The 27,505-nt window shown below is 38.2% G+C and overlaps 1 protein-coding gene across 1 annotated transcript in view; it reads left to right on the plus strand.

The window, feature by feature from the left end:
• Positions 1-27,505, plus strand: part of RAPGEF4 (Rap guanine nucleotide exchange factor 4) — a 144,105-nt gene that overhangs the window by 61,703 nt on the left and 54,897 nt on the right. Inside the window, exons 5-6 of the mRNA XM_041403679.1 lie at positions 4,436-4,508; positions 5,569-5,633. Coding sequence (XP_041259613.1) covers positions 4,436-4,508; positions 5,569-5,633 — 138 coding nt within the window. The remainder of the gene's footprint in view (positions 1-4,435; positions 4,509-5,568; positions 5,634-27,505) is intronic.

Genomic DNA, 27,505 nt, shown 5'->3' on the forward strand with positions numbered 1-27,505 from the left:
CTCTCCTTATTGTTCTGGAGAAAAGAGGGGAAAGAGTACACCATGGGAGTGGCACACCCTTGTGAGTAATGCTCATGAGGGACGTGGTTCACTGCCAACTTAGAGGAAAAAGAGTTGTACTGAGAGCATCAGTGATCAATTATTTATTGTCAAAAGAAAACAGAGAAGCTGGCTCACATTGTCAAGCTACAGCATATATTCCCCAAGAGAAACCATTGCAGAAGTATTGACAGCTATTACAGGAGTTTTGCAGACCTCAGGCAATAGTCACAATAAGAGCATCTGATGAAATAATTGCACACGGTTTTGAAAAATGCATGGAAAGGTCACCTTGATGTTTGGCTTAGGACTTCTACATCTGAAATTAATTATTTTGTGTTATTCCCAAGTTTGTAAGTTAGGCAGGCTTTGCTTTGTCACCCTCTCTGTTCAAAGCTAGGGGTAGGCAGAAAAGGAGGCAGTAGAAAATGACACTGTGGTTGAGATTGTGAATAGAGGAGAAAGAAGGAAAAAGAAAGATCATGTATTGAACCAAGCACCTTTTGAGGTCTACAAAAGTGTCCCCAGTGTTACATCACTGCCTGTGTCCTTACTGCACAGCCCTTATTGGCCAGCTGCAGAACTGCCACCCTTGGGGGAGTATTTGGTGTAGAACCTATGTTAAAATCTTTATACCCAGAGGCTCTTCCTTTCATCAGTCCTGTGTCTTTCCTGTTAGAGTGGTTTTGCTACACAGTGACATGAACAACAAAGGCTCATCTATATTCTTTGCATATACGTACCTTATTCTGGAATATTTGTAAACAGGTATTAGCACTTCACTACTTGCAGCAGAAGCTAACCACAAAGACCAAAGACATATTTTATATATCTTGTGTATTGTAGAAGTGTTTTTCAGGAATTTAGAGATAGCTTGCATCACAATTATAGTAATTGCTTTTCTAAACATTAGCATATAAAAATATACCTAATTATGTTCACTGGGTTGAGGAAAACCTATTGTACTCATGAAAGCCTATGAGACAAACTGCAGCTAACTACAAATAAAGCCTTAATGTGAGCAGGCAAAGAAACACAATGACAGCAAGTGGCCTTAGAAACCATTCCCTCACAGCACCTTCCCAATAGGGCAAGTGTGTGATTCTGTTTCTTCCTTTTCTTCTCTCCCCAACTGTTTCTTGTCAGCAGTCTTCATTGCTTTAGGCCATAGCAGTGGCTGAAAAGGTCAAAACGTGTTAATTTTCACCACTGCATGGGTATGAGGCAGTCAGCAACTGGAAAAAATATACTGTCTTTATTACTCATGCTGTCAGATTAGATGTAGGAATTGTCTGTTATTTAAGATGTTGCATGATAGAGTTTATAAATTGGTAGAAATCTGAAGACAGAGTGAATAGGTCATTGAATGTAGCTTTAAAAACTGCTGTCATGTTGGATTTACAAAACTTGAAGACTTCTGGTAATAAACAAGCGTATGATGATTTGATAATTGTGCCTGTCTTTCATAAGGAAAGCCTTTCCAGACTTAATACTACCTGTGGAATATATTTTCAAAAGCCTTTTGTAAATATCTTGTCTGTTAATCTTCAGGATGATTTTAAATGCCACCTATGAGTATAATTTAGCTTACTGAATTTTTCTTTCATTTACAGACGGTATGGTAACAAGATAGGTCTCATTATCTCAGCTTTCACTGATCTCATGCCTGGAACTTTATTATTCCATCTGATACTGGCAAATCTTTTTGCAATTACTTAGGTCTGTCTTTGCATGCTTAGGTTTCCCAGCAAACAGTGTTTCCCTGACTCCTCGAAATAAGTTTCCCTTGACATTTAATTTGGCTGATGTGGTGACACAAGTTTAGGCATAAATTATACCTTTTATGTCAGCCCACACCCACTGAGATATCCTCATGAGAGACCATGTGTAGGCAGTTGTATCAGCCCTCCCTCCAGAGATACCCAGATATAGAAGAAAGTTTCATTTATGCGGAGGTGCCCCGGAGGAGTATGAACAACTGAGCTTTCTGAGGGCATGCCTTGAATTATTTCTTCTTCTGGTAATGCTGCTTGAGCTCCTTCACAGGCAGCACTGCTCACAGGGTTTGCTGACTCATAAGTGGACTGATCCCAGGGCAGGGTGGGACCCTCATGCAGGAAGTGACAGAGTGGACATCCTTGGGAGTGATGCCAAAAACCTACGTTGTGTATCAGGAGTCTGTGCTTTTGTTCCTGGGGAACTTTGGCGTCCTGAGCATGAGTTGTGCCTGAATGGGATTAGATATCTCCTCTAAAGTTATGTGTCTAATTCTGGTTTATTCTGCCTGTAGGTTTTTTCTGAAGATGGGCCCTCCTATCTTTTGGAAATTGTATACTGTGTTCTGTGTTTTGTCTCATGAGAAGACTAATCAGGAAAAATATTAGAGAATTAATCAGAAAAAAATAATGCCATGTATTATGCCAGTATGATGGCTGTGGACATGGTATGGGAAATAAAAGAAAAAATTACTCTCTTCCCTCAGTTTAAGTTCCTTATAGAAGTGGCTTAAATGCGGACTAGTAATGTATTTCTGGGAAAATGCTATTTTGGGAAAAACAGAACAAAGAAATTCATATCAGCTAAATGATGATGAAGAAGAAGAGAAAAACATTCTATACAATTTGTTTTTATCTTATCCCAAATGAAACATTCCAGTTTTACATCTATAAATCACATTTCAAGACCAAAGTCAGTAGAAGGTGAAACAAAATATTTATCTACTATTTGAATAAAATGTTATTTCAAACTCTTGGGACACACTTTTGGTTTTGGTTTTGTTTTGTTTGGTTTTTTTTTTGTTTGTTTTTTTTTGTTTTTTTTCTTTTTGCCAACAAAAATTACTTTTTCCCTTGGTTTATATGTATGATTTACTAGTTGAACTGAGAAAATAATTATTTCTTATATTCGTCCTCTCATTGAATTCAGGCATGGGACTGGATGCAGAATATGGGAACTCAGTGGTTTGAGCAAGAAAATAGGAGAGTTTTATCCTCACATGAAATAGCATTTGTTTTGTGTGACTGACCAGGGATATGACATAGATTTGCTTTTACGAGCATTCAGCTGGATTATGGGTGAGATTTAAATAATATGTTACTAAGCTTTAGGATGCAATAGCTTGTCTAAAAATAGGATTGGATTATTAAGATTAATGTAATCTTTGTAGCTTTTGTTATTATTTAGAATGCAAGACATTGAGTCTTTAGTGCTAGAAATTAATTTCATTTCCATTTCCAAGAAAAATAAATATATGAAGGATAATTCAAGCATTGTTAAAATTCAACAGGCAACATTTTAAAAGTCAATACATTGAAATAACTCCATAGAGCAAAGGATAAAAATTTAATTTTAAAGTTGCACTACTGCACTAAAACTCCATTGTCTCAATTATCATGTGTGTTTAGTTGAAATCTTCATGGATTTCAATCAGCTGATTGATTGTTCACGTTGCTCACTGCACACCCAAAGGACCGTACGAGGAATTTTATTTACGCTGAACATGAGAATCCCTATTGCACAAGCGTGTTTTCTGGCAGTTCCAAAAGGGAATTATAATTGCATATCCTTAATCATGACAGTAACATAGTATAATTTGAAACAAAAATGTGTTTCTTATTCATTGAATTATTTGTATTTGATAAAAGGACAGTTTTTTTCCTTTGGTGTTATTTTTATAGCTTCTGTGAGTTTCTTAAGCCTTAGACAGAGCTTTGAACCTTAGTGATCATGTCATCAGCATTCACTGAAGAAAAATACCAGTTGCTGACATCAGTTACAATTACATAGCTTATAGTGGTATAAGGGATGTTATTTTTACAAAGTTTCATCTGCTAATCCAGTTCTTGTATGAGGTATACATAATATGAGGTGTGAGGTCTGTGTGTTTCATAGCCTTGTGGTTTCCGAATACCAAACTTAGTGTCTTGGGTTTAAATGTTTATAGTTTTCACTCTGCATCCTGTATATTTCCAATCTGAAACCAAAACTTTTGTTGCACATGATTTTTATGAATCCTTAGCTTGTCTCCATTCCTACAATAAAGTAGCTTTCTAGCTTGGATTCAGATAAGTAGTGTAATTTCAAATGAGCTTTAAAACAATCTTTGTGGGAAATCACACAGCTAAGTAAAACATTGATTTATGAGAAACCTTAAAGTCATGCTTTGGGGAAGATGAAAGAGGGAACTGGTTTAGCACAACTTTGAAATAACAGCAGTGTGTACTCCAGTCGAGAAAGCAGACCTTGTAGTGTTAAGAGTAAAGACATGTTTGATTGTCTCATATCTCATGTGCATGTGAGAAGCACAAGGCAGGAGACACAAGAATAAATAGCACATATTTCCTTGAACAGCTTTATGCATCTGTACCTGACTGAATGTACCATCGCTGTCTTTCAGAAATATCGACAGTATATGTCTGGACTTCTCACTCCTCCTTATGGTGTTATGGAAACTGGCTCCAACAATGACAGTAAGTATGAGACATTAGATATGAGGTGGTGGGCAGCAAATGAGAAAAGAAAATAAAGGGGAAGATGGAGATTCTCCAGGTTTGGGCATTGAACTTTAAAAATTTAATTCAGTTTGGTATTACAGCTGCATTAACACTGCATGTAGTAAAAGACACTTTGGAACTTGCCCATCTGCCTTCCCAGCTGTGTACAAGTGTGTACAGAGCTGCACCAAAATCTGCACTATGACCCAGACCTGTTGATTAAAACGTACTGGATGATGTCGTGTAGCATTTTACTGCTTATGTAAACATGAACCATGGAACATGGCCATGAGTCCTGCTAGTAAAATAAATATAACAGACTGTCTCAGTCTTTTATATTAGAATGGGCTACACAACTTGCTGGAGAATCTAGGTTAGTGCTTGAGCTTGCAGTAAACATGGTGCTCTCTAATCTGTTACATAGCTAAATAATTTTGGGTATGCCTCTGCTTCATGAGAACCTGTCAAGCTGTGGCATAGTGCTGTAGACATGAATCCAAGGGCAGCCTTTGGAATTCATAACTTATGTAAATCAAAGCACTTATATTTATCTACCAGGGATTCTCTGGATGCCAGGCAGGACAATATCTGATGGCTAGCAATTGCATCTGCAAATTTTGTCTCCTATGTTAGGTGTCCAATATGTTTTCTTTGCAGGATAATAGTATAGAACAGCATAGCAGTGCTGATTAGTGCAAACTCAATGTCACATTTGACTTCCAGATACTGAGACACAGATAATGTTAAATGAAAAAATATAAATAACTCCTGTATACATACATGCTTCATACTAAATTTTGAAAAAGAACTGTAGAACAAGCTCTTTAAAATATTGACCCAAGTTAGCTTTTTGTCTTTTTTTTGTTCACTAGAGGAAACCTTTTTCTGAATAAATGTTTTTCTCTTTAAAAATTGCAGATTAATGTGTATGTTATCAAAGTATTGAACCCTCAGTTTTGCTGTTCTACTAATAAATATTTTGACTGTCAATCAAAGAATGTACAGTATGTATTTATTTTCTGTATTCTTTTTTTAGGAATGCCAGATAAAGACAGTATGTCAAACAGTGCTCTTTGTCAAGTTTCTAAAAATTGTAATAAGGTAAATAACTCACAGTTTTGCCTTTTTTTTTTTTTTTTTTTTTGGAGGGGGAGGAATTTCGTTATGAAAAATGTAAAAAATTTCAGCATTCAATTGGAAATAACTGAGTGCAAATGCAAGCATGTGGTTGATGCATTTGAGTACACTGTAGAAATTATAAGAATGCCTTAGATGTTATGTCATTTAACTGAAGAAAGCACCTGGTTCAGGATTATTACAAAGTGTACTGCTACTGAAGTTTGTGTTACAGTCTGGTTTCTTGGTCTTTGTTGGAAAAGTGTTGAGGATAAGGAAGAAAAGCAGTTCTATGACAAGACCAGTGGATAACCGGTGGATCATAAAATTCATTATTAAATCCTATTTTAAGGTGTACCTGAGTCTGAACTGATGCCTAGGCATTGTTCTGGCCCTTTGCTCAGGGTGAATTTTCTCCTACGTTCAGAGAGCAGCTTTACATCCCAGCTCTCCTTTGTAAAATAGTTCTGTGCCTTCAGCCTCTCCAGATGAGGACCCACATGAAAGAACTCATGAATATTTCTGTGCCTGTTTCAGTAGTGGGATAGAGTATATATATAGATTAATAGTGGGAAGAAATAGTGTCAGGCATTGCTGTAAAGATTGATGACTTCTAGAATTTCTGTATGGCAGGAGTAGAAAAGATATAGTAATAAACAGATGCTCGGATGCCTTCTTTCTAGACAAGGGAGTTTAATTGGATGCATTTGTGTGATGCCTTTAAAAGGTTAAAGGTATTTTTGTTGCACAAAAAGCATCTCTTGACAGCAGATGAAGACAAGGAATATTTTAGTGTGTTTCCTTAATGCAAAAATAACTACTTCCACCTCTCCCTGTCTGTCTGTCTTGCTTCCTCAAGAGTACTGACCTTTTTTAATTGTCACATTTAGCTTGTATTTAATGTATACATCTAACAGTATGCAGTTCCTTTTCCTAGAGCCTTATTCACTACCTATACTACTTCTGGACGCAACCTTATCCTGAAGGAACATAAATATGTTTCCATGCACTGAGTAATTGTTCTCAGATACTTAGCACCTTGGATTCTGTAAGAATTTTATGTAACAGTTATGAATTATGCCTAAGTGCTTCTTTAGGTTATTGGCATTTCAGTGGTATACACTTGGAGTTAAGTCAGGTCAGGGGTCTTGCTGGATTTCTCAAGGAAAGCACCAGGTGCAGAATTCAAGCTAAAAGTTGTTTGTGTGTTTTCTGAAGCAGATAGAAGTAACAGATAAAGGTAAAAAGGTAAAAACATCTGTCTCCTCTAGAAGGTAATATCCCCCCAGTAATAGGTAGTGATGCTCAGCTAAGGGTGGTAAACATTTTCAGGTACGAAGTATTTTAGAAACTGAGCAAAGTTTAATGATTAATACCTTTGCCAACAGCTGAACTTTTCTGGCACAACAGGACTCTTCCTGTACAAAATAATTTCTTGGGTAGGAGACAGAGCTTGGCTAGGGCAGGCTCAAACTGCTCGATGACTTTTACAAGAACAAAGTCCTTTGCAAGCCATATTATCTTCCTTTCCAAGCCTTGTATAAAACAGATGTCCTTCTCCCTTCCACACTGTACACATTTCTCTGGAGAGAAGCTGAGTGAGTAAATACTTCACAAATACTTGTCACCTTGTTTCATCCTGGAGGTGCTCAGACAGTCCCATAGCAAATGTGGCAGAAGAAGCTACACAACATCGAAATGGTCCATGAATTCTAGTTCTTTGTTTTCTTCATATGACCACAGATCTCTTTAATCATGTTCAGTGAAAGGTAAATGCAGCAGAGGTAAAAATGCGAGTATTTTGTTCACTGCATGCAAACCTCATTCCTGCAGTTTTAAGCTGTACAACTGTTACAGTGCTTACACAAAATGTCTGTCACCCTTCATGCCCTGCAGTCTGGTGAACCATCAGGCAGTTACCGGAATTCCAGGGCCAAATTCCCAGAGTTGTTGCCAGCTTTTCAAAACAAAAATCAAGGTACCGGAAAGCAGTGCTGTATTTCTAGATGGTACACATTTTGCTTATTTTTAGGATGATGCCTGACTCCCAAAATGGCTAGTGCATCAGGGAAGGGCATTCATCCAGGGAAAGAGAAATGTTTTCAGGAGATCTTTAAACTGCTTTAGATGGCCAGAATGATACCTGTGAGGCAGGCAGCAAATATAGCTCAGAGAGCTCTGCAGACTACTCTGTAGTGTCCAGAAAAAGACTGAGTGAGGAACCTTCTGACATCCAGAGAAAGTTCCTCAAAATCGTTCATGTGGTAAGAAGACATTACACTCTTAGGCAGAAAGAGATAACATCTTCAGTACTTCTGATCATGATGAATTTATTTCAAAGTTTGTATGTGTTGTTTTCATTTTCCAGGGAAGTTTATAACTGTAAATAATTTGCTTCAGATGAAATTTAATGTATTCCACTCTGGAAATATGAAATGCATGTTTTTCTTTTTTAGCCTGTGGTGAGTCTTTTACAAGTACTCTAATAGATGTTTTTTTTCCATAATTGCTAATTATTTGAGTTTCATCTTCATAGCTTAATTTTTTTCTCCTGTCACATCTATTAGTATTTGATGAGTAACATAAGATTTTTCTTTTAATACATGCTTTGGAATTTTCTCACCATATGGGGATGTTTGGTTTTTCTAGTTCATTAAAATCTACAAAAAAAATTCTATTAGGAGAAAGCAACAAAGAGATTCTTTTTACCAAATGTGAATTCATTTGCATTTGGGGTTACATGATTGCACATCATTTAATGCAATATAGCAGTTAAATTGAGCATAAAATACTGAGAGGGAGTATATTACTGTCCCCAGTTATATTTTGGGGAATGGAAACAAAGTCAATTTAATGCTGTCTTACATAAGGGAAAATGACAGAGCATCAGTCTTTTTAACTAGGACAGACCAATATCTGTACACTGGGCTCTCTCACTCTATAGTTTTTCAAAATTCCCGTGGGGTAAAGTTGCATATGTGAGATGAATGTAACCCTAAAGAAAAAAATTACAAAATCAATAATAATTTCAAATATGTTTTTGGAAAAGAGTCAGAAGAGTACTTAGAACGCAGGGAGGCCGGGTTCCAGCATGCAGACAGAATAGTTAGTGGTCCTGGTTCCATGCATTACCAGCAGAGCTGGCAGCAGGGTTGCATGATGCTTCCCACTACAGGGCTCTCTTCTTACAATTTGGCTACTTTTTCAGTGTTTATGCTGAATTCACCATGCTGAGAGTATGCTCCTGGCTGATTTTTAAATTGAAATGGATCAAACCTGTCTGACATTGAGCTGGAGGAAAATACACAGCACATACAAATAGCTTTTTCCAGTTACCCACAGGGAATCCTGTCCTTTGGACTAGAAGCTTGACTTTTGGGGATTCTTCTTCGTGCAGCAAGGAGTACCATTTGTGAGCCCCTAGAAAATATTATTAAACATATTGTTAAACATTGAAAAATGTCAGTTGAAACTGGCTCAGCAGAGGCTTGGTGCAGTTTCACTGCAAACTTGTGCACTCAGGCTGTGGGCATTTTATGTGCAGAATTCCCTCACTTGTTTGCTGCTGGGTTGCTTGGGCTTTCCTGTCTCAGTGCCTAACCATGTGGGGTTTCTGTCAAGGGCTTCTTTTAGTTGCTAGAGCAGTATTTTGAGTGTTACAAAGTCAGACACTGATTGAAAGCCAGAGTTGTCTCCCCTGTTCCTTTAGACCCTTTACTGGTACCCAAGTAGGAACAAGAAATGGCCCATCTGCTCTGGAGCTATAAGACCTTTTGAAATGAGAGGGTACTGGAGGAATGAGTTGTGGAGACAAAGGAATTAATGTGGGTAAGAACAGAGGACACAGCCCCACTGAGAGCATGAATCTCCACTCTCTTGTGGACTGTGGTGCTGAATGCTATTTTTTGCTATCAGCAAATGTGTTGAACTCCTTTGCAAATTGTGGATGCCTGAAATTATACACAGATAATTATAATTAGAAATTATACACAGAAAGAGGAGAAATTTTTTTATTTGTAAGTTATTTATTCAAATAGTAGAGAGTAAAAAAATTGCTAATGATCAAAGATGAAATTTTATATTCTTTTCCATTATGGAATCTTCATATTACAGTTTGCTGAAAGAATCCCCACATCCTTAAGATGCCACACAAAATTCTGCTTGAAAGGAAGGCTAAAAAAATTAAGTGCTGAAAAGCAGAGTATTTCAAGAATAGGGGCTGACTGAGCCATGTTAATTAAGTCCTCTTCTGTGTTTGTTATGGTACAGACTTTGACTACCTGTTCACATACCTTTTTGCTGTGACACACTACATTAAAACAACACCTTGCCTCAAAAACCGTGCTACCTTTCTTTTTGTACAGCTTCACCTCAGGGACTGTTTAAAACATACATAAGTTTGCTCCTTCTTCATTGAGAGCATACATCCTTTAAGGGGGAAAATGCTTTTCATCTCCTTTGTACTAAGGAATCCATGCTGAACACAGAAGAGTAAAGCAGATAAAGTTGTGCAAATGCATACAGTAATTCTTGCTATTGGGTGAAGAATATGTATTCTTTTCTGAAATCTTTCATGCTGTATTTCCTTTATGTTCCCTATATTATCTTCAGGGTTTTGTTGTGATATAGAGTTACAGGAGCTCCCCCTTGTGCACGAAGTAATATTCAAAAAACACATGGATTGAGTTTATGAAGCTTACAGGTTGAAAAATCCCCTTTCATGAAATGTCTCCAAATCCTCTAGATTGGAAGCTTATTGGAAGTGATTTATTTTAAGGTATTTTGTATGCCAAAGCTCTTATAGATTGAGCTACAGTACTTCTGTGGAAGTCACCTTTTCATCTATCTTCTTGCCTGACTAATTTGATGTGGTAAAATATAGATTCCATTCCTTTACTGAATTTTCAATAAGATGTAAGATAAGTACCATGTTGATTTTTATATACTTAAATAATTGGGGTGATTGTGAAAACAGTATTTTTCTTTTTATCAACTCTAAATGCATGTAATACAATTGTATCGTAAAGATCTAAGAGGGGACAGAGAAGGGCATAATCAAGAGTTAATCCTCAAAGTATTGTGATTTCAACTGTCTAGCAATAAACACAGTCATTTTACTTCTGATTTCCCTATATTTCAGCTTACTTTTCCTGGATGACCATTGTCAAAGGGAAAGCCTATTAAGATATTCATTGTATTGTCAAATGTGGACTTTGATAGAGCATTAGTAGAATTCTAAGGGAAACATTTCACATGCTCATGAAATTGTGAGCCAAAAAAAAAAAAAAGAGAGCTGGAAAGCAGGCAGTGTTCTATCAAAGTGCAATTGCAAGGTGTTTGTTTGAAAGTTGTATCATCTCCAACATACACATGAAAACTGTGTTAAAGGGTAACTTATTTTCTGTGTGGAGGGCTTATGTAGCTGCCCCGTGTTACATCTGCATTAATTTCTGTTTTCACTTGGGTTCTGCACTGGCCAGTTCTCCTATACAATATTTGCATAGGATTAAAAATAATTCCCTTTTGTTTTCTGTTTTTGAAGTGATTGCATGAAAACATTACATGGAAATATTTCTAAATAATGTCTTTCTGCAGTCCTAACTGTACCCATTAATTTTAGGGGCTACACTGATATTTTGGCACCAGTGTCACATATATGAAAGTAATTTGTCTAGTGGTCTGTTCAAGTTCTTCATTTTGCTCTAGGTGAAAGTGCTTAGGGTTCAATTATTATCACAGTCTGTAAAAATTTGGCTAATGCAGAGGCTCTGCATATAGACCCTGGCAATGAGTCACACGATGACAGCTTATGGCAGGGGAAATACAAAGACAGGCGTTTGAGATGAGTAGGAGTCTGTGAAAAATACGTTTTTCATATGTTATAAGGAACTTCATAAGAAAAAATGTGAAGGTCTTTATATGTCAGCAGAGCTCTTTAATGTAAACAAAATTGTCAGTAAGTCTGATGACTTTCCTAAGTAGACTTTGCATAAACTAAATTGTTGCAGGACTGCCAGGGAAGGTTGGGTATATCCAGTTTCAGCCAAGTAGATGCATAAAGCCATAGACTTCCCTTCTGAATGTCTTTGTGTATAGCAATACCTCAAAGGAAAGCTTGCAACACCTCATTTTCTTTTACACTAATATGATTTATGGTTTCATTATATTCCTGAATTCTGGAGGTTCTGATGGCAGTTGCTACTCAAAATTGTTTCTTCTGCTGTGCAGAAGATTGAGCAGACCAATACAGAACTAGCCAGAGCAGCCCCAGTAAGAAACCTGGAGATGTGGGGAGTGGTTCTCATTTGATCTAGTACTATACAGGAACGAGTAGCATGGCACTGTGGAGAAAGAGAATCCTTAGTCCAGGTTGCTGTGTATTTTACCTGTGTACATGACAGGATAACTTAATTCTCTTCAGTCCATACTCAATTCATTTCAAGGATTCCTGAAGCCCTTTCATGAATTTGGATGAAAAAATTACGGTCTTTCTGTATGTTTCTCTCATTGAGGAGTTTTCATTGTGGTGGTTCTAATGATAAATTGAGCTGCCTCTGATGACAGTGGGATTGGTGAGAGATGGAGGCAAGACTTCTCTCGGTGGATTAATTAAACTTTTTGGAAAAAGAGCGGAATTTTTCAAGCTATAGGACCTAAAGGAATTTTATCCTTGTTTTATAAGAGCAGTGATGTCAGAATACGAAATATATATAGGTGTGTTTCAGTCTTAAAATATAAACAATTGCCACATTTATCTCTTGGAAGAAGATGAATAATGGGAAAAATAGTAACTAGTGTCCAATAACATAGTTGAGTTGTCAGCAGCTAAAGAGGAAGCCTCCCTTTTTGTCACAACTGTAAAACACCGCAGAAGCAGCTACTGCCCTTGATTCAGGAATGGAGCACTGAGCTTGGAAAAGTGTGTCTGCATTTGTATCCTGCTTTTGAGAGCTGCAGTGACTTTCTGAGTCAGTGAAACTACCTGCTAGATCCAAGTCAGGGTGGTGTGGGTTTTATGATAAGGGAGGAGTGAAAAGCTGAAAAATGAGTGGTGTGGGAAAGAGAGAGACTTCCTCTGTTACCAGCAGAATAATCCATATACTCAAGTCAGTGCTTGAGCTAACCTGTATGAGTTTTTAGTTTCATGATTTTTACATCTGAATATTAATATATGTGATCTCCACAGTATATTTTTAATAAAGTCCCCTTAAAGTGTATTCATTGTCATTTTGATGCTCCTCTTACGTTGCTGTTCATTTTTATTCTTATTTTTATTCAGACTTTATTGCAGTTTGTGTGCACTCCAAAGCCTTGAAATTTTTGTCTGTTTTGAGTGCTTTGAGTCAAAGCAGGGATGGAGTCCTCTGCTACAAAGAGCTTTCAGTCACAGAAAAAATAGAGTGACTGTCAGACAGAAATATATTATGGTTTACTTTGTACATCATAAGGCATGAGATTCATGGTTGTTCATATGTGTCTAATGAATTTTCTTATAGGAGCTTATTGTGATTGGTCCTTGGTATGATAATCCTAAGAGACTGGATTGGAAGTGGAAGGAAGAAGTTCAGAAATCAATAGAAATATGCAAAACTAAGTGATATATGTTTCTTTGTTAAAATTGTCTTTTGGAGGGGATGTAACTCACACTGCTGACCTCTTTCAGTGTATCAGTGTAATCAAGTAGTAACCCATCTGACTAACCTCACAAAAGAGTTGTGGAGGTGCTTGGGGTAGCACAGGGAATGCAGTTTGGCTAAAGAGACATTTTTGCTTTCAGACTTCTCTTGCCTAGCTGAATGAGTGTTACTATTGTAGTTTATATAAATAACCTAAATAATGGGAAAAATAACATAAATTCCTAGAAAATACTAATATTTGTAAAGTCCTCATTTTTGTGAAGTAGGTGTGGGACCATCTTTCCACAGGAGCGCCACTTGGAGTTCCACTTGTCTGAGAACTACTACCTTCCCTGCCAGTGCTGGCAAGGGCAGTCTGAGAATATGTGTTGTGGAGTCACATTTGATGACTCTTGCATCTTGACTGTGTTTTCTTTGAGATTCTATCCCAACCCCTAAAAAACATGCACATATACTCCATTTATCTCTTGCAGTTGAAAGGCAGGAAGAGTGGGTAATTATACTGAGAAAAAAGATAGTCCCTTTCAAGGTTCATGTCTTCAGACAAGTCAAGCGTATACAAGTAACACATTTGGCACTTATATTTGAAACAGCAAAAGGAAATTTTTTGAATCTTGTAATTATTTTCTCAAGTTTGGCAGAAAAATTGGATCAGGGATCTTAAAATCAGATTCTTTCTAGTCACTCATATTGTCTCTCACAGAGCATTTTGACTGCCTGTCCTGCAATGCATGCTGGAAATTGGTATTCCACAAAGTCAATTATAGTTCTGAGCCAGTAAGAAGTAATCAATGTGTCTGATCTGATCATTTAGCAGCATCTTTTTTTCATGTGTATGGATGACAAAAATTTGAGAGGTTAATAAATAGTGGGAAAAAGCTGTCCAATGATTTTGTTCTTTTTCCTGTGTTAGCTAGTCAAGAGCAGAAGCCTGTTGTGCTGGCTGCACACAAATAGCACCACAAGTGTCCAGTTTGTGGGGCTCATTGAGAGCCATTCCAAGTCAGAATTGCAGAGGCAAAAATGTCAGATCTCTACAGCAGAGCTGAAAATGTAATTGGGACTCTTAGCACCTGTGATGTTAAGGATAAAGTGCTGTTGAGGTATTTATGATTTATGACTTTCATTATTTATTCTCTTTGTGAATTTCCTTCTGAAAGAGGGCTTGGCACAAGACTGTGAACGTGTTTGATCTTTGTGTACTTTATCATCAGTGATGCAGCTGTCTTAAAATTAAAGATAGCAGTTAGTGAGGTGATACAAATACATGTAGCTGAGTTGAATAGTAAAGAAATTAAACAAATACTTAATTTAGGCTCCAAAATAAAATTAATTTAAAAACCCAGCTTATTTCCAATATAGATTAATACACTGCTTTTAATAAGGATTACTCAGACACACTTGTTTTCATCTTAGTAAATGAAATTATTTATAACCAATTTGTTTAATAACCTTAAATATGAACAAGATGGAGAAAAAGCCAGTACTTTAGCAGGAGAATTAGGATTATCTCTTTAAAACCTGCAGTACTGCTCTGTCCATCCTCACTCTGTATAGTAACTAACTTAAAATTTAGGAACCTGAGGAGCCTAAAGGAAAACCTTCTCTTCTCTCATGCCATTCTTTCCTTGTAGCCTTTTGCAGAATGACTCAGGTGGTTACTTTTCTCCCAAACTATTTTCTGACCCAGCCCACCTTGGAGCCTCCTGAGCAGTGGCTCTAGAAGCAGAGGTAGGAGAGAGTTGCTGTGCAGTAGGAAGATGGTGGGATCATCAGCTACCAGAGCAAAGCACATTTGGGCCCAGGAAGAGCCATGGCTCTATGGCTGCCCTCCCACAGCAGCCTCCAGTGATCTGCTCCAGGGTTGCAGGGCTTTTCCTCTCTCTGTCCTGTGCCTCTTCTGTCAATGCCCAGCTGTGCATGCCCTCTCTTCTGTAGCACTGATGCTCATGCTAGCCTGTGGTAAGGGAGCAGAACTGTCAGAAACACATAAACCTTTTTTCTGGATTTAACTTTCTTCAGTTTTGGATGAAAATGAGCTTCCTGGCCAGGGCCAGCACAATCTACAGGATAGGGCCTGGGTGTGGGATTCAAGGAGGCAATGAACCCCAGTGGTCCTCTTTGAGAATGCTGTGATCTGTCTGCAGCTGTAAACGTCTGACCTCAGCACAAAGCTCTGCTGAGTCTGACAGCTGTGGACTGACACTCTCTCGTGCCCCAGAGCCAGCAGTTCTGCCTGCATCAACTGCACAGGAAGCAGAGGGAGAATTGGCAGGGAATTGCTTTGTCAGGCCAGCTTGCAGCTCTCTTGCACTTCACTGCTAAATTACAAAGGACTCTCTGTGATTTCAATCTCCTTTGTATAATGTATTCCTGTTACTTCTGTAGTACATATGGAGACAGGCAAATATTTGTTCCCCTCTCCCTATGTCCTCTCAAGTTGTCTTAATTGTGTTCAGAGCTAGTCTAGATTAGGGATTTTCAGTTTGTAGTCTGCAGGCTGCTATTCCAAATGACACCGAGCAACAAACCTGAGAAGTGCCCATTGTCTCTGGCTGAACAAGGTTCCTTATCTTGTCTGATAAAACTGTAGGGATCCACAAGGTAAAGGAGCATGACAATCCCCCTTCCCTTTTGTTTCCCCTGATTTGGTTCAGATTCTGCTCAGTGTCAGTGTTAGCTGCTGTGCATTCCAGGAAGAGATTGGAAAACCTGGAACACAGTTGACAAAACTGTGACAGTAAGGTTTCTGGCATTCCTTGTTCTGTAAATATATAGCCACAGCCACAGCATTCCTGGGCCTATGGAATAGAATGGCTTTCCTGTCATCCTGGAGTGCTGGTCCAAACTGAGGAAGAGGAAACCAGGGGCTACCTAGCTAGAACTCCTGAATGGTACTTACTCTATTCAATTACTTCAGTGTTCCAGTCAGTGTTCTTGAAATGCTGTCCATTTTGTTTTGTCCTTTTCTGCTGTGTTGTAGTTTGGGGTAGAGAACCTGGATTTCTGCATGAAAAGCGACCTTATGGCAGTACAGGCACTGGACAATCTGCAATAATATTGGCCTTCAGTATAACAGAAGTTTCTCAGGGAAGGATGCCTTTCCCTTTCCCCAAGACAGTCTCCTATCCAACTGTCATGGAGAAGCTGAAGATTCCTACATTTTTACAGAAATCCCAGAGTTTTTTAAACACAGTTTAGCTGGGAGTACTCTGTGTACATTCAGTGTTTCTAGGCAAACTGATTTGGATTACAGTAAGTAAATTTCTCTAGAACAGCATTTTCACTCAGAATTTTCATTTTCATGATTTGCTTAATGTGGTGCAACAGTTGTTATCCTTTACACAACCCACTAAGAGTCACTAAAGAGTCAAGCCAAATAAGATTTTGAGATTATATTTAGAAAGGGGGTGAGTTGTTGAGAGATGGCAGGAACAGAATTTCAGCTGGACAAAACAATACTTTTAGCAATAATATGAAAATCAATGCCAGCATTGAAGAGACATGGGAAAAAGGGGATAAATTACAAAATACATACAATAGGTGCTCTTCCTTTTCACAAGGATGGGGCTGGTTCTGTGATATCTCTAAAAGCCAGACATCACAGAATTTACACAGCTTGGGCTACATACTGAGAGAGGTAAAAAGAGGTCATCTCTTTCAGAAACATGCTGTGGTGAATTGGGATGTAAAGAGATGTGGTTAGCTGGGGAAAATGTCAGGTAGAGTAATTTTGCCTCTCCTTACCCATTTTGGGTTAATTACTGCAGTGTCCTGTGTGCATTTGTGGAGCCAGTTTTTTTCTCAAGTTGCAGTAAAGATTCATTTAGCAACAGAAGCATCACAGAGTTTGTTTAGAAGTGTCTGTCCCTCACTAGTTAATCAGGGAAGATGAGCTAAATTCAAAATAAGAAAAAATGTAAAAAGGCCTGGTTTATATAGTAGCAAGTTAGGCAGCAGCAAACTCTGTAGAATGTTAGAGAAGAAGCAAATTTGCAAATATGAAATATTTACTATTTTCCAATTAAAATAATATCTTGTTGTAATTGACAGGAATTAAAAGCATTACTCTTCTGCTATTTAATCAGAGCATATCTACTGTTCACACAGATGCACATTAAGTCAATATTGGTATTTTATTTAGTGATTATTCCCAATGCACTGTGGCATTAATGTGAAAACCAGCATATTGATCTGTCTTGTTCAGATCAATAATTTGATTCCAAATGCCTTTGTATGTTCTTAATCAATGCAATTACCGACACTCTAAAGAGCACTGAATGAACTGATTAACTAATACAGCAGTTACAGTTTCTTTTCATGCTTGTTAAATGCGTGAGATCACAATTGGATTTTATCATAAAATGAAAAAAAAAGCCCTTATCCTACACAGCTTGAGAAACTTGGATTAGATAGGGTAGGTAGCATGGTTCAGCTCATCAACATCCACACCCACCACTTTGACAAGCTTTTTGTAGACATCAAGGGAAATAGAAGTTTTAAGAAAGATAAGAAGGTTGTTTTGTGGATATTTGTCAAGAGCAGAATACATATCTTTCCACTGACACACAAATATGTAAATTAAACCAGAGCTTGAGGGGGTTTTTTTATGTTTACGACAGAAGACTTAAAACCATTGAAGTAAAAAGTACCCGGCTGAAAGAAGAGTGTTTGTTCTTTTGTAAAATGTGTTCTGATCAAGCCATCAGTTTGGGATTTCTTTCCTGTGTTTATTTTCATATTCTGCAGAAACAACAATTTACCTTTTTAGGAAATATATTCCATGTAGATGGAAAACATCAATATAGATCAATAAAGATCTCCTGAGAAGTAGGACACCAGAACATGTTGAACTGGATATTGTTAGGTTATTCCTTCTCTGTTTTATTTTTAGCAAAAAATTATTTCTGAAAAAGATGACAGGAAGAAGAAAGAGGGCTAGATAGGGAAGCTAGACTCTGAGGCTCATGTGCTGCATTCCTTCAATGTTTCTTCATTTCATGTACTTTGACACAATGCACTGTCCTGAACCTGGAGAATAAGGAACATGAAATCACCAGAAGAAGCATAAAACAGATTTAAATTAACTTCGTTTGCCCACTTGCCAGGGGCTTTGCCTTGTTTCTGACCTCCCCAGGGAATTCAGGAGATAGCCCTTCAAAGTCTTACTTTGAGATGACTCTTCCTTTCTGTGTTCAAAATAATTTTAAATTTCCCAGCATGAATTTGTAGACACTAGGCTTCCAGGATTCCAGCTGCAGCATTTAGCAGTGTTTTCAGTTGCTTATTCTTATCATTTGTTGAAGTTGTGAGTAGACACTCTTGTCCCCATTTTACCATGGAGAGGTTGAGACACTCAGAGGTGCAATGACTAGTGGGGATCACACAATACATAAACTGCTGTCACTCAGGAGGCAGTGGTCCTCTTGCCTCACTTGGGTAGTGTTTTGACTACACTGAAGTCAAGAATTTTGCCACTAATTTTAAAAGGTTCACAGTTTCACACACAATTCAAACTCCATCCAGGTTTTGGCACCCTTGTGTTTGACATGAAATCACTTAATCTAAAATTTTACTACCTTGTCCTCAGAAGGCACTTCTGGCATCTGGATGTGACTGAAACCTGGGAGAGCCCATCCAATCCCGTTTTCTAGACAGAGTACCTTCTGGGAGTTTTGAAGATAGGAGATGCTTGCCAAAGTTAAAAAGGTATCTAGAAATAAGTGGGTTAAATCCTCCAGATGCTTGCTAATCTTCAACATCCGTTCAGTTTGTCTTTTCAATAGATGCTGTGTGCCTGGAGCATGCATTGCGTGAGAGACAGGCCTTAAAAACTGGTAACATTGCTGCCTAATATTTATTGTACTTTTAAAGTCTTTGTCATTATAGCTTGTTTCTAAAGAAGTAAGAAATTTCAGGTAAGCATACTTTTAAAGCCATGGACTCTAAGAAACCAGTAGTTTGCATGAGAGACAAAAAAAATGTTTTATTCTTTCTTAGGTTAAAGAAATGCAGGAGCAGAGAAGCCCTGACAACACTGGCTTAAAACTCGTTGTGATAACTGTAGTCACACCTCTATCAGAATATTGGGAATGCTCACAGCAGAGTTAGCATTTTCTGACATTTTATTCAATGCAGGCAGTGTAGTTATAGCAGCTGTTTCATTGTAGCAGGGAAGTAGAAAAATGACGGGAAAATAAGACATCATTAGCCATGTTCTGGAGGGCTTTGTGCTCTGGTCATAGTCTGTTTCAATATTCTTTTTCCCTTTGACATTCACAGTGAAGTGTCATTTTTGGTAATGGTTGAATCATTTTGTGCTAAAAGGAGGGACATTTATAGTTTGTCAAGAAAACATTGTAGAAGTGTTAATAATGTGAATTCAATTTAACTTCCTAAAATAAATTTGCTACACTGAATATTTGAGACTTTAAAGAACACCTTTTCCTGTTTATGCTATTAAAAATGTAGATTACTAGAGAAAAGCAATTTTAGAATGTATTTTAAAATACAGCATGGTCTTCACATTGTATTACATTTAAAGAACATAGATTTTAAACCAGTCATCATTACTCTGAATATTTTGATAGTAGCCCATTTGCTGATAGTATTCAAAGCATTTTATAAAGGTAGAAGGATTAGTATTCCTCTCTCTAGAAAGCAGAAAATGAAACACACTGTGATTAGGTGATTTGTGTAAGGTCATGCAGTCAAAAAAACCTGGGCTGTCTTTAACCACTGGCCCTGACAATTTCTACTAGGCTATTTTGCTTGGTTTAGATAGTTTGTGGTTAGATTATGGGTTTTTAGGTTACAGGTGCTATAGCTTTATGAAACTCAGAAGATTTTTAAAATTTGATAATTTTCTTCCCTAATTTTGCAAATATCCTATGACTGTGTGTTCATCCATTTCTATCTTGCCATTCTCCCTATTTTGCTGTTTACAGATGTTTGTTAAGAAATTAGAATAGTTGCCTTCTGTGAGCATGAGTGGCTTGAATATCCTTTGGTAGTACAATTTGAAACTGTCTAGACTTTTAAAACATGTGTTCTTCTTGGTTAATTTGTCCTTTGTTAGTTGCCAAGTATTTGTTAATTGTGAAGTCCCCTACAGACCTGGGATGAGGTCACTCATAGTCAGTTTTGGACTTTTCCAATTAGGAGATGTGAGCAGGTACTTCGCTTTTTTTGGCTGCCAGTGCTGTCTTGTGGAACACAGGCTGGCTCTCCCAGCTGTTGCACATGTTTCTGAGGAGAGTGAAGAAGAGAATGAATTGTTTACAGCATGATAGGAGTGATGATTGCATTTCTGTTTCCACTTTTTTTGTTTTCTGAGGGGGTGTAGTGAATCTCCTTGTATGGGCCATTCATCTAAGAGTTGGACTTGATGGTCCTTGTGGGTCCCTTCCAACTCAGACTATTCAGTGATTGGCTCTGTAATTAGATATGACAGTCTGGGTGGAATCCAGAGCTCAGTGCTGGTTCCATGTCCCAGCCATCGAAAGTCCCCACAGCAGGGAGTGTGTGCCAAGGTTTCATATGGACCATGCACTTTCAGGGCTTAGAGGTCATCACACAGACTGTTTTCTGATAACAAGCATTGGTCAGTGTATCACCATATTCTACACAGGGCTACTGCAGATAGATTAGTATAGTCACAGAGCACAGAATATTCTGTGTTGGAAGGGACCCACAAGGATAAAGGATAATGAAGTCCAACTCCTAAGTGAATGGCCCGTGTGGAGATTGGCCTGCAACCTTGATGTTATTAGCACCATGCTCTGACAAACTGAGCTAATCTCAGGGGAACTCCTACAATATTGATTACATTTTCCTTCAAATTTTGACAAAAATGTGTTCCAAAGAACCTTTTTATGATGAGATCTTTGGTCAGCTGTTTCTCTCATGTTCAGCAATCTGCATTCAATAAGGGTGTTGTTTTCCCTGCAGTATCCTAGCAGAGGTTGGTGCAGTCTGCATAGACACTCTTCCACTGCAGCTGGAAATAGGACCACTGGAGTTAACTTCAAGATACTCTATCCAAGACTGCTTTCCAGCTGAAAATGCACTCCAAAAGCTATGATATTGTATGCTCAGCTTTATCCCTGTTATATGGTTATTCTGTAGTGCTGGAAGTAATGACCTGTATTGGAAAAAGAGTCATCTCTACACCATCTTTGGAACTCTTATCTCTGGTGAGAAAGAATGGTGAGAGTTGTGTGGGAGGGCAGTGGGGACTCTGGCTAGTTGTCAGCTGTATCCTACTGGCTGGCTGTGATTTTGCCAATATTGTGGGAATGGGGTTTTTTTTTTAATATATTTTGTTTCTTCCCATGTGAACCAGATAGGGCACTAGAAGTCTTTTGGGAGATGTATACAAAGATATTAAAAAATATCAGTCAAAAATGTCAGTTGTCAGAAGGCATCAGGAGTCATTTGGAACCAGTAAGAGCTGAAGATGCTCTGCTCCCTGAGATACACTTAGGAGAATCAGATGCTGTGGGCTTGGCTCAAAATTCATTGAATCAATTAGGGACTTCCTAGTGATTTCAGTGGGATTTGGATTAGACCATAAATCACCAATAGTGATAAATACTGAGGATGTAAAATAAACAGACCTCTCTTAGTGATGTGGTTGTTGCTGCTGACACCTTTCAACGTGTGTGTGGCTTTTGTCCTTTGTTTGTTCTGGATCCCCTTGACAGCCAGCAGGAAAACAGATGTCACTTGCAATTCTTTTCAGTTCCCCAGCTGAAAATAAAGGGATCAACAGTAGTGCACAGGTTTATCTGATCACCCTGGTAACATGCTGTGGTTAACTCCAATCAATACTGAAACTTGTCCTCTGTTCAGAGATGAGCTACACTGAGGTCATGTGAAAAAAAAAGTGATTCATTGGCTTTCACTTTATTTCACCTTAGTTCTTTGCAATACACATATCCTATGTTTGCATTTGAGAATAGTAAATTAAGTTCCCTTCATCACTTGATTTTATAGATCCAAATTGCTATAGATCTAAAGCATTCATTCATATGTAAAGGCTCAGAAATATCCCTTTACAGCTATTTGTCAAGGGGAATAGAAAAATCTATTTTTGTAAGAGATGTTCTTGGATTTTATTAAGCAGATTCAAATAAGTTGACATGAAATACAGATCTCATGGTAGGTCACTATTATTGCTGTTCATTTTATTATTTATTTGTCTGCATATTGCTCAGTGATGTAAGAAACACTAAAATAAAGACAGGCCTTGCCCTGTAGTTTGAAATCTAAGGCCTATTTCTCCACAGATTAAATGTATGCATAAAATTATACACATGAATAGTCCTATTTAAATCTGTGGTATTGCTCTCATGCATAAATATTTGAATCTTGAAAGGAATGGAGGCTAAAATTATTGCTTTCTCTGCTTCACCCCAATTTAAATAGGGAGTTTTGTGATTGGCTTTGTGAAGTGTTTGTTTGAATGGCTCAAATGTGAATCCATAAATGTGTACTACAGATATGGAGTTTGTCAGTGTTAATGATAAAAGCCTTTTTACCACAGTTTCTCATAATAATTTTCTGCTTTCCCCTACCAAAGCCAGCAGCTTTCCCTTCTCCACCCTCTAGACCCATATGACCTCCTGCCCTACAGGGAAGATCAGCAGGCCATAGCAAACTGTGTGTGGTATTGCTGTGTTGCTTTATCTCACACTGAAGGAAAGCTAAGAGCAGTTACACTGGTCACTCCTGTGGCCAGGAGGTGAATAATAGTTTGTAAACTATTGTAATTGGCTTGCTTATCTGAGCTCTTTGCCTGATAACTTTTCCCTTATTCAGAAGTCCTGAAAAATGGGATCATCAAGGACCTCTCTTCCCCTTGTATGTACTTTAGTCTCATTAATTCTTCAAAGATACCAGGATGTGTTAAGTCAATTAAACACTCTCCTCACTCTCTGCTGTTTTAAAGGGAGAGCTAGTTTGTTGGGGTTTTTTTAAGTGCTTTCTAAGCAATCTTTAATGAAAGATCCAGGATTGTAAAGATTCACAAAACAATTCTTGGTCTTTAGCCAAGCTGTGACTGTCCCTTACAGAATGTATTTTTTATCTGATGGGAAGTTGTTGCTGGAACCCTGTATCTCCTATTAACTAACTGATGTTACATTTCTCTGCCTTTGAAATATGTCTTGCCTTTCTATAGCAAACTAAGTCCAAGCCCTGTGTTTCCATTTATTGCATTTCAGCTAATCACTAATGCAGCCAGAGCTCACTGCAGCAGCTTTGGAACGCTGTAACTTTGGGGACTCTTTGCTCTTTGGAGATGTCTTTGGGATGATGATGGCATTGTCCCTCAGGAGGAATGACTGTCCGGGCTCACTGCCCTGGGAGCTCTATTACTGATCGCCTCTGACCTCGCAAATTGCGCGGCACCGTGTAGTGAGGCTACAAACTGCTTCAGGAAAGCATTGAGTCCATCCGTGAGCACATGTACACTATAGCAGTGTCACTCCTAACAGATTCCTTGTGTATCTTCCCAGAGATGGAGGAACCAGACCTCTCTGGCAATCTGCCAGCATTCACTGTCCACACTGCAAGGAAAGCTTCAGTGATGACTAAACTGAATCTTTCTTAGAGCAATTTAAATTATTTCCTGATCTCTGCATGATGGACTAGGCCACTTCTTTCTCATTTTCAAAGGCCTTTTAAATCTGAAGACTTTTTTAATCACACCTCTGCTAACGTTTTCCTTTTCCTTAGCTCAACAACTTTGATTATTTATGTTGTGTTTTCTGACTACTCTTGTTGCTTTCCTCTAAATTCTGTCCATCTGGTTTAGATGCTTTTGGAGTAAAATGGGCAAATGAGACACAGTGCTTTATATTAGGTCTTACCTAAGCTGACTAAAGCAGAACACCATTCTGTATCTAATATATTACTACATTCCAGTAGCACAGTATTTGCTGCTTTCACACAAGTATGGCATTGGTTATTCAGTTGTGTTTAATATTTAAATATTTAAAACATTATAAACCTATTTTCGTTTTCTGTGGTACTGCACTAAGATGATTGTTCCCTACCCTGTCTTTATTTAGCTGACTGCAGCTGCTTCAGAAATGTAGTCATCACTGTGTGTTGCATAAAAGCATCATTTTTAGACCAATGTTACAACTGTTTCATATTGTAAACTTATTCTGCAATATATGTGCAATGCCTCCTATCCTGAAGTTTCCTGCAGAATCAATAAAGGTGTATTCATCCCATGTTAATATTTAATATTATCAGATGTGATATATTCTTGAATGCTGCTTTGAATAGACTTCTGGTATGACTGCCAGTTTGACTTTGCTTCACTGGTAATTGCTTTCAAAACGCACTTTTCCAACTGACTTTGCACCTATTTGGTAAGAATTTAATCTGACTGCTGCAGAAGAGAATATCTGATAAGAAAGTGCTAAAGCCTTATTAAAGGGTTGAAAATCTACTGTTTCTTGTCTAATCTATCAATGTTTCTACTTGATCATGAAAAGAAATTAGATCAGTGTGGCATGATCTGCGCTTGGTTAATATACGTCACATACGTCATCTCCCTGGTCTTTTCCAAGTGTTTACAAACTGACTTTTTCTAGGAAGACTTTAAGCTGACATCTAAATGTTTTCAGCTTCTCCTTTTCCATATTTCTGTCTTCAGCTGCCTTCCTTAGACCCCAATAGTGGCTGCTGATGATTCCAAGATGGATGCAGCCCTCTAAGTTTCTTCGTGCTCTTCAAGTTTCCTGCATCAAATTCTACAAAGCCAATCTGGAGTGGCTGCTGATGGTTCCGATATGGATGCGGCCCTCTTTTAAGTTTCTTCGTGCTCTTCAAGTTTCCTGCATCAAATTCTACAAAGCCAATCTGAAAACAGCTAATTTATGTTTTTTGGGTTTTTTTCAAGGTTGAGATTTTGCTCCTGTTGCTCTACTACTTGGGATATTAACCATCTCTCTGCCATTGATCTTTCTAATGGACATTGATTAAAAATAAATCAAAAGTTTCTGGCCTTCCTGAACCACCTGTAAACAGATTTTCCTCTGTTAAACAGTAGCTCAACACTATTTGTTTTCTTTGTTTTACTACTTATGTACTTGTGGAATGTTTTTATATCTCTTGATATTTCTTGGCAGGTCTGTTTCATTTTATACCTTTGCTTTTCTAATTCTGTCTTTTGTTATTCAATTTATACTTCCTTTAGACTCCCTACTTTCTCCTTTCTGTGTATTTCCTTCTTGTGTGTCAGTGAAGAGCTCTTTCTTTAGCTAAGTCTTTACTTCACCTTCTAGTCAAGTTCGAGTATATATTGTATGTATCATTAATGTTGTTTCTTTAAGTAACTGCCAGCTCCCATTAACTCCTTTTGCCTCACACTTGTTCCCTCGTGACCCACTCCAGGAATACAGCTATCAGTATTGTGTTCTTATGGAAACTTTTCTTCCTAGTCCATTGTGTCTGCTTTGATGCTCTTTCTTCCTTCTGTAAAGTTCTGACACTGGATCATTTCACGATCACCCTCACCCAAGTTATGTTCTATCTTTGCAGCTGATCCTTCTGTATTGGTCAGGATGTAGGTGAACAAGCCTTCCTGCTGTTTTCTGGAGGTTCTTGTGCTGTGTCTCAGCTTTCACCTTTTTGGGTTGAGTCAGTTTTCTTCCAAATGATGTCTTATATTCTGGTTTGATTAGGCTGGGAGATGTATTAAACAGTCTTCATCCATGTTCAATTTTTCACCTATTAGTTTATGCATTTTTGTTAAAACTTAATTGAAACTCCAAAGAACAAAAATATGCATTTGTTTTTGCAGTCTGTTGCTGTAAAAATCTCCTATATTTTTTGTCCTACACATTTTATCTCTCCTCTTAGTATATTCCTAGCTAGAATTAAAATCTGGAAGCTAAATTGAGGATATTGTACCTGTTTGAGATTGTTATTCTATGGTTTTGTTTTCATTAGATTTTTGCTATTCTTTGCCTATGTTAGCTGCAAATATAGACTATCTAGAGCAGATTCCACACAGTTCCAGAAACCAAGAAATATTGAGGGATGTACTACTGCTCTTCTGGCTGGACAGAAATGTTTGGAACTTAAATGAGTTTATGAAAAATTGTTGACTTATTAAATGAAAAAAAATGAGAAATTATAAAAATTAAATGAGAAGAATAAGGAATCCCATTTTAATTGTATTGATATGTCTTTTCAGAGACTTCTTGTAAGGTGTGAATAGAAACAAGAACTTTGTATTGAACAAGAACTTTCCATATACAGGCCTCTGTATTAAGATTATTGATTTCTGTCATATGCTTCCCTCATTTTCTCCTTCCCACCATAGTTTCCTGGTGCATTTTTAACTCTTAGCCCTATTTGATAACTACAAGGACTTTTTCACATCATTAAAATCCCGTGGGAGCTAATGGACAGCTGGCCAGTTTAAGGAAAAGGGTACTCAGCCTGGAAGTACCGGGCACATTTCACCGTACTTCTGCCCCGGCTGCCTTGGCTTTGCCGTAGGGCTGCGGTGGGACCGTGGCTGCCTTGGGCCAAGGTGCAGAGTCTTGCCCTGTGGGAGATCTCTGCCAGCCTGATCTGCTGTCGGCCAGCCCTGAGCGCCAAAGTCAGCCCTTGTGTCGAGTCTCCTGCCATCACACGCTCAAAGTGAATTTGGTCCATGCTGTTAACTACCAGGCCCAAACACAAAGGTGTTCCCATCACTGTCACGTGGCTGCTGAAGTTCGCTCTTGCTCTCCTTTGTCTGCATTTCTACCGTCCTTTAACCTTGCGCTTTCCCTTTCCCTCTGTGTTGTGCCATGTGCTCTGTCTCCCTCTTTCACCTGTTTGTTATGTGCCTGTTTTCCCATTTCTCTCATCCTCTTCCCTCCTTCTCCCCTGTAGAGCCCCGATGGTCTTTCCTTTCACTGTTCCCTTTGTAGAACCAAGCCACTTGCTTTGTTCTTTCCTTTTTTCTTCGCCAGTCCCAGTCCTTGCCTGGGTCCCTGTGAGCGGCCTGCGTGCCTCTGCATTTCAGAGAGCGGCTATAAAAGCGTTGCCAGCTCAGCCTGGTGATAATTTAGAAAACACAGAGGAAGAAGAGCTCTATCTCCATTCCTGTTTCTTGTGCTATGCTGTAAGGGAGAAAAGAGCAGAATAGAAAAAGGTGCTGAAGGAGGAGAGAATTTCTGTGGTGAGGGGCTGAATGGCAAAGCAGGT

This window comes from Onychostruthus taczanowskii, unplaced genomic scaffold (genome assembly GCF_017590055.1).
Source record: "Onychostruthus taczanowskii isolate IOZ18803 unplaced genomic scaffold, ASM1759005v1 scaffold20, whole genome shotgun sequence".
Classification (NCBI taxonomy): Eukaryota; Metazoa; Chordata; class Aves; order Passeriformes; family Passeridae; genus Onychostruthus; species Onychostruthus taczanowskii.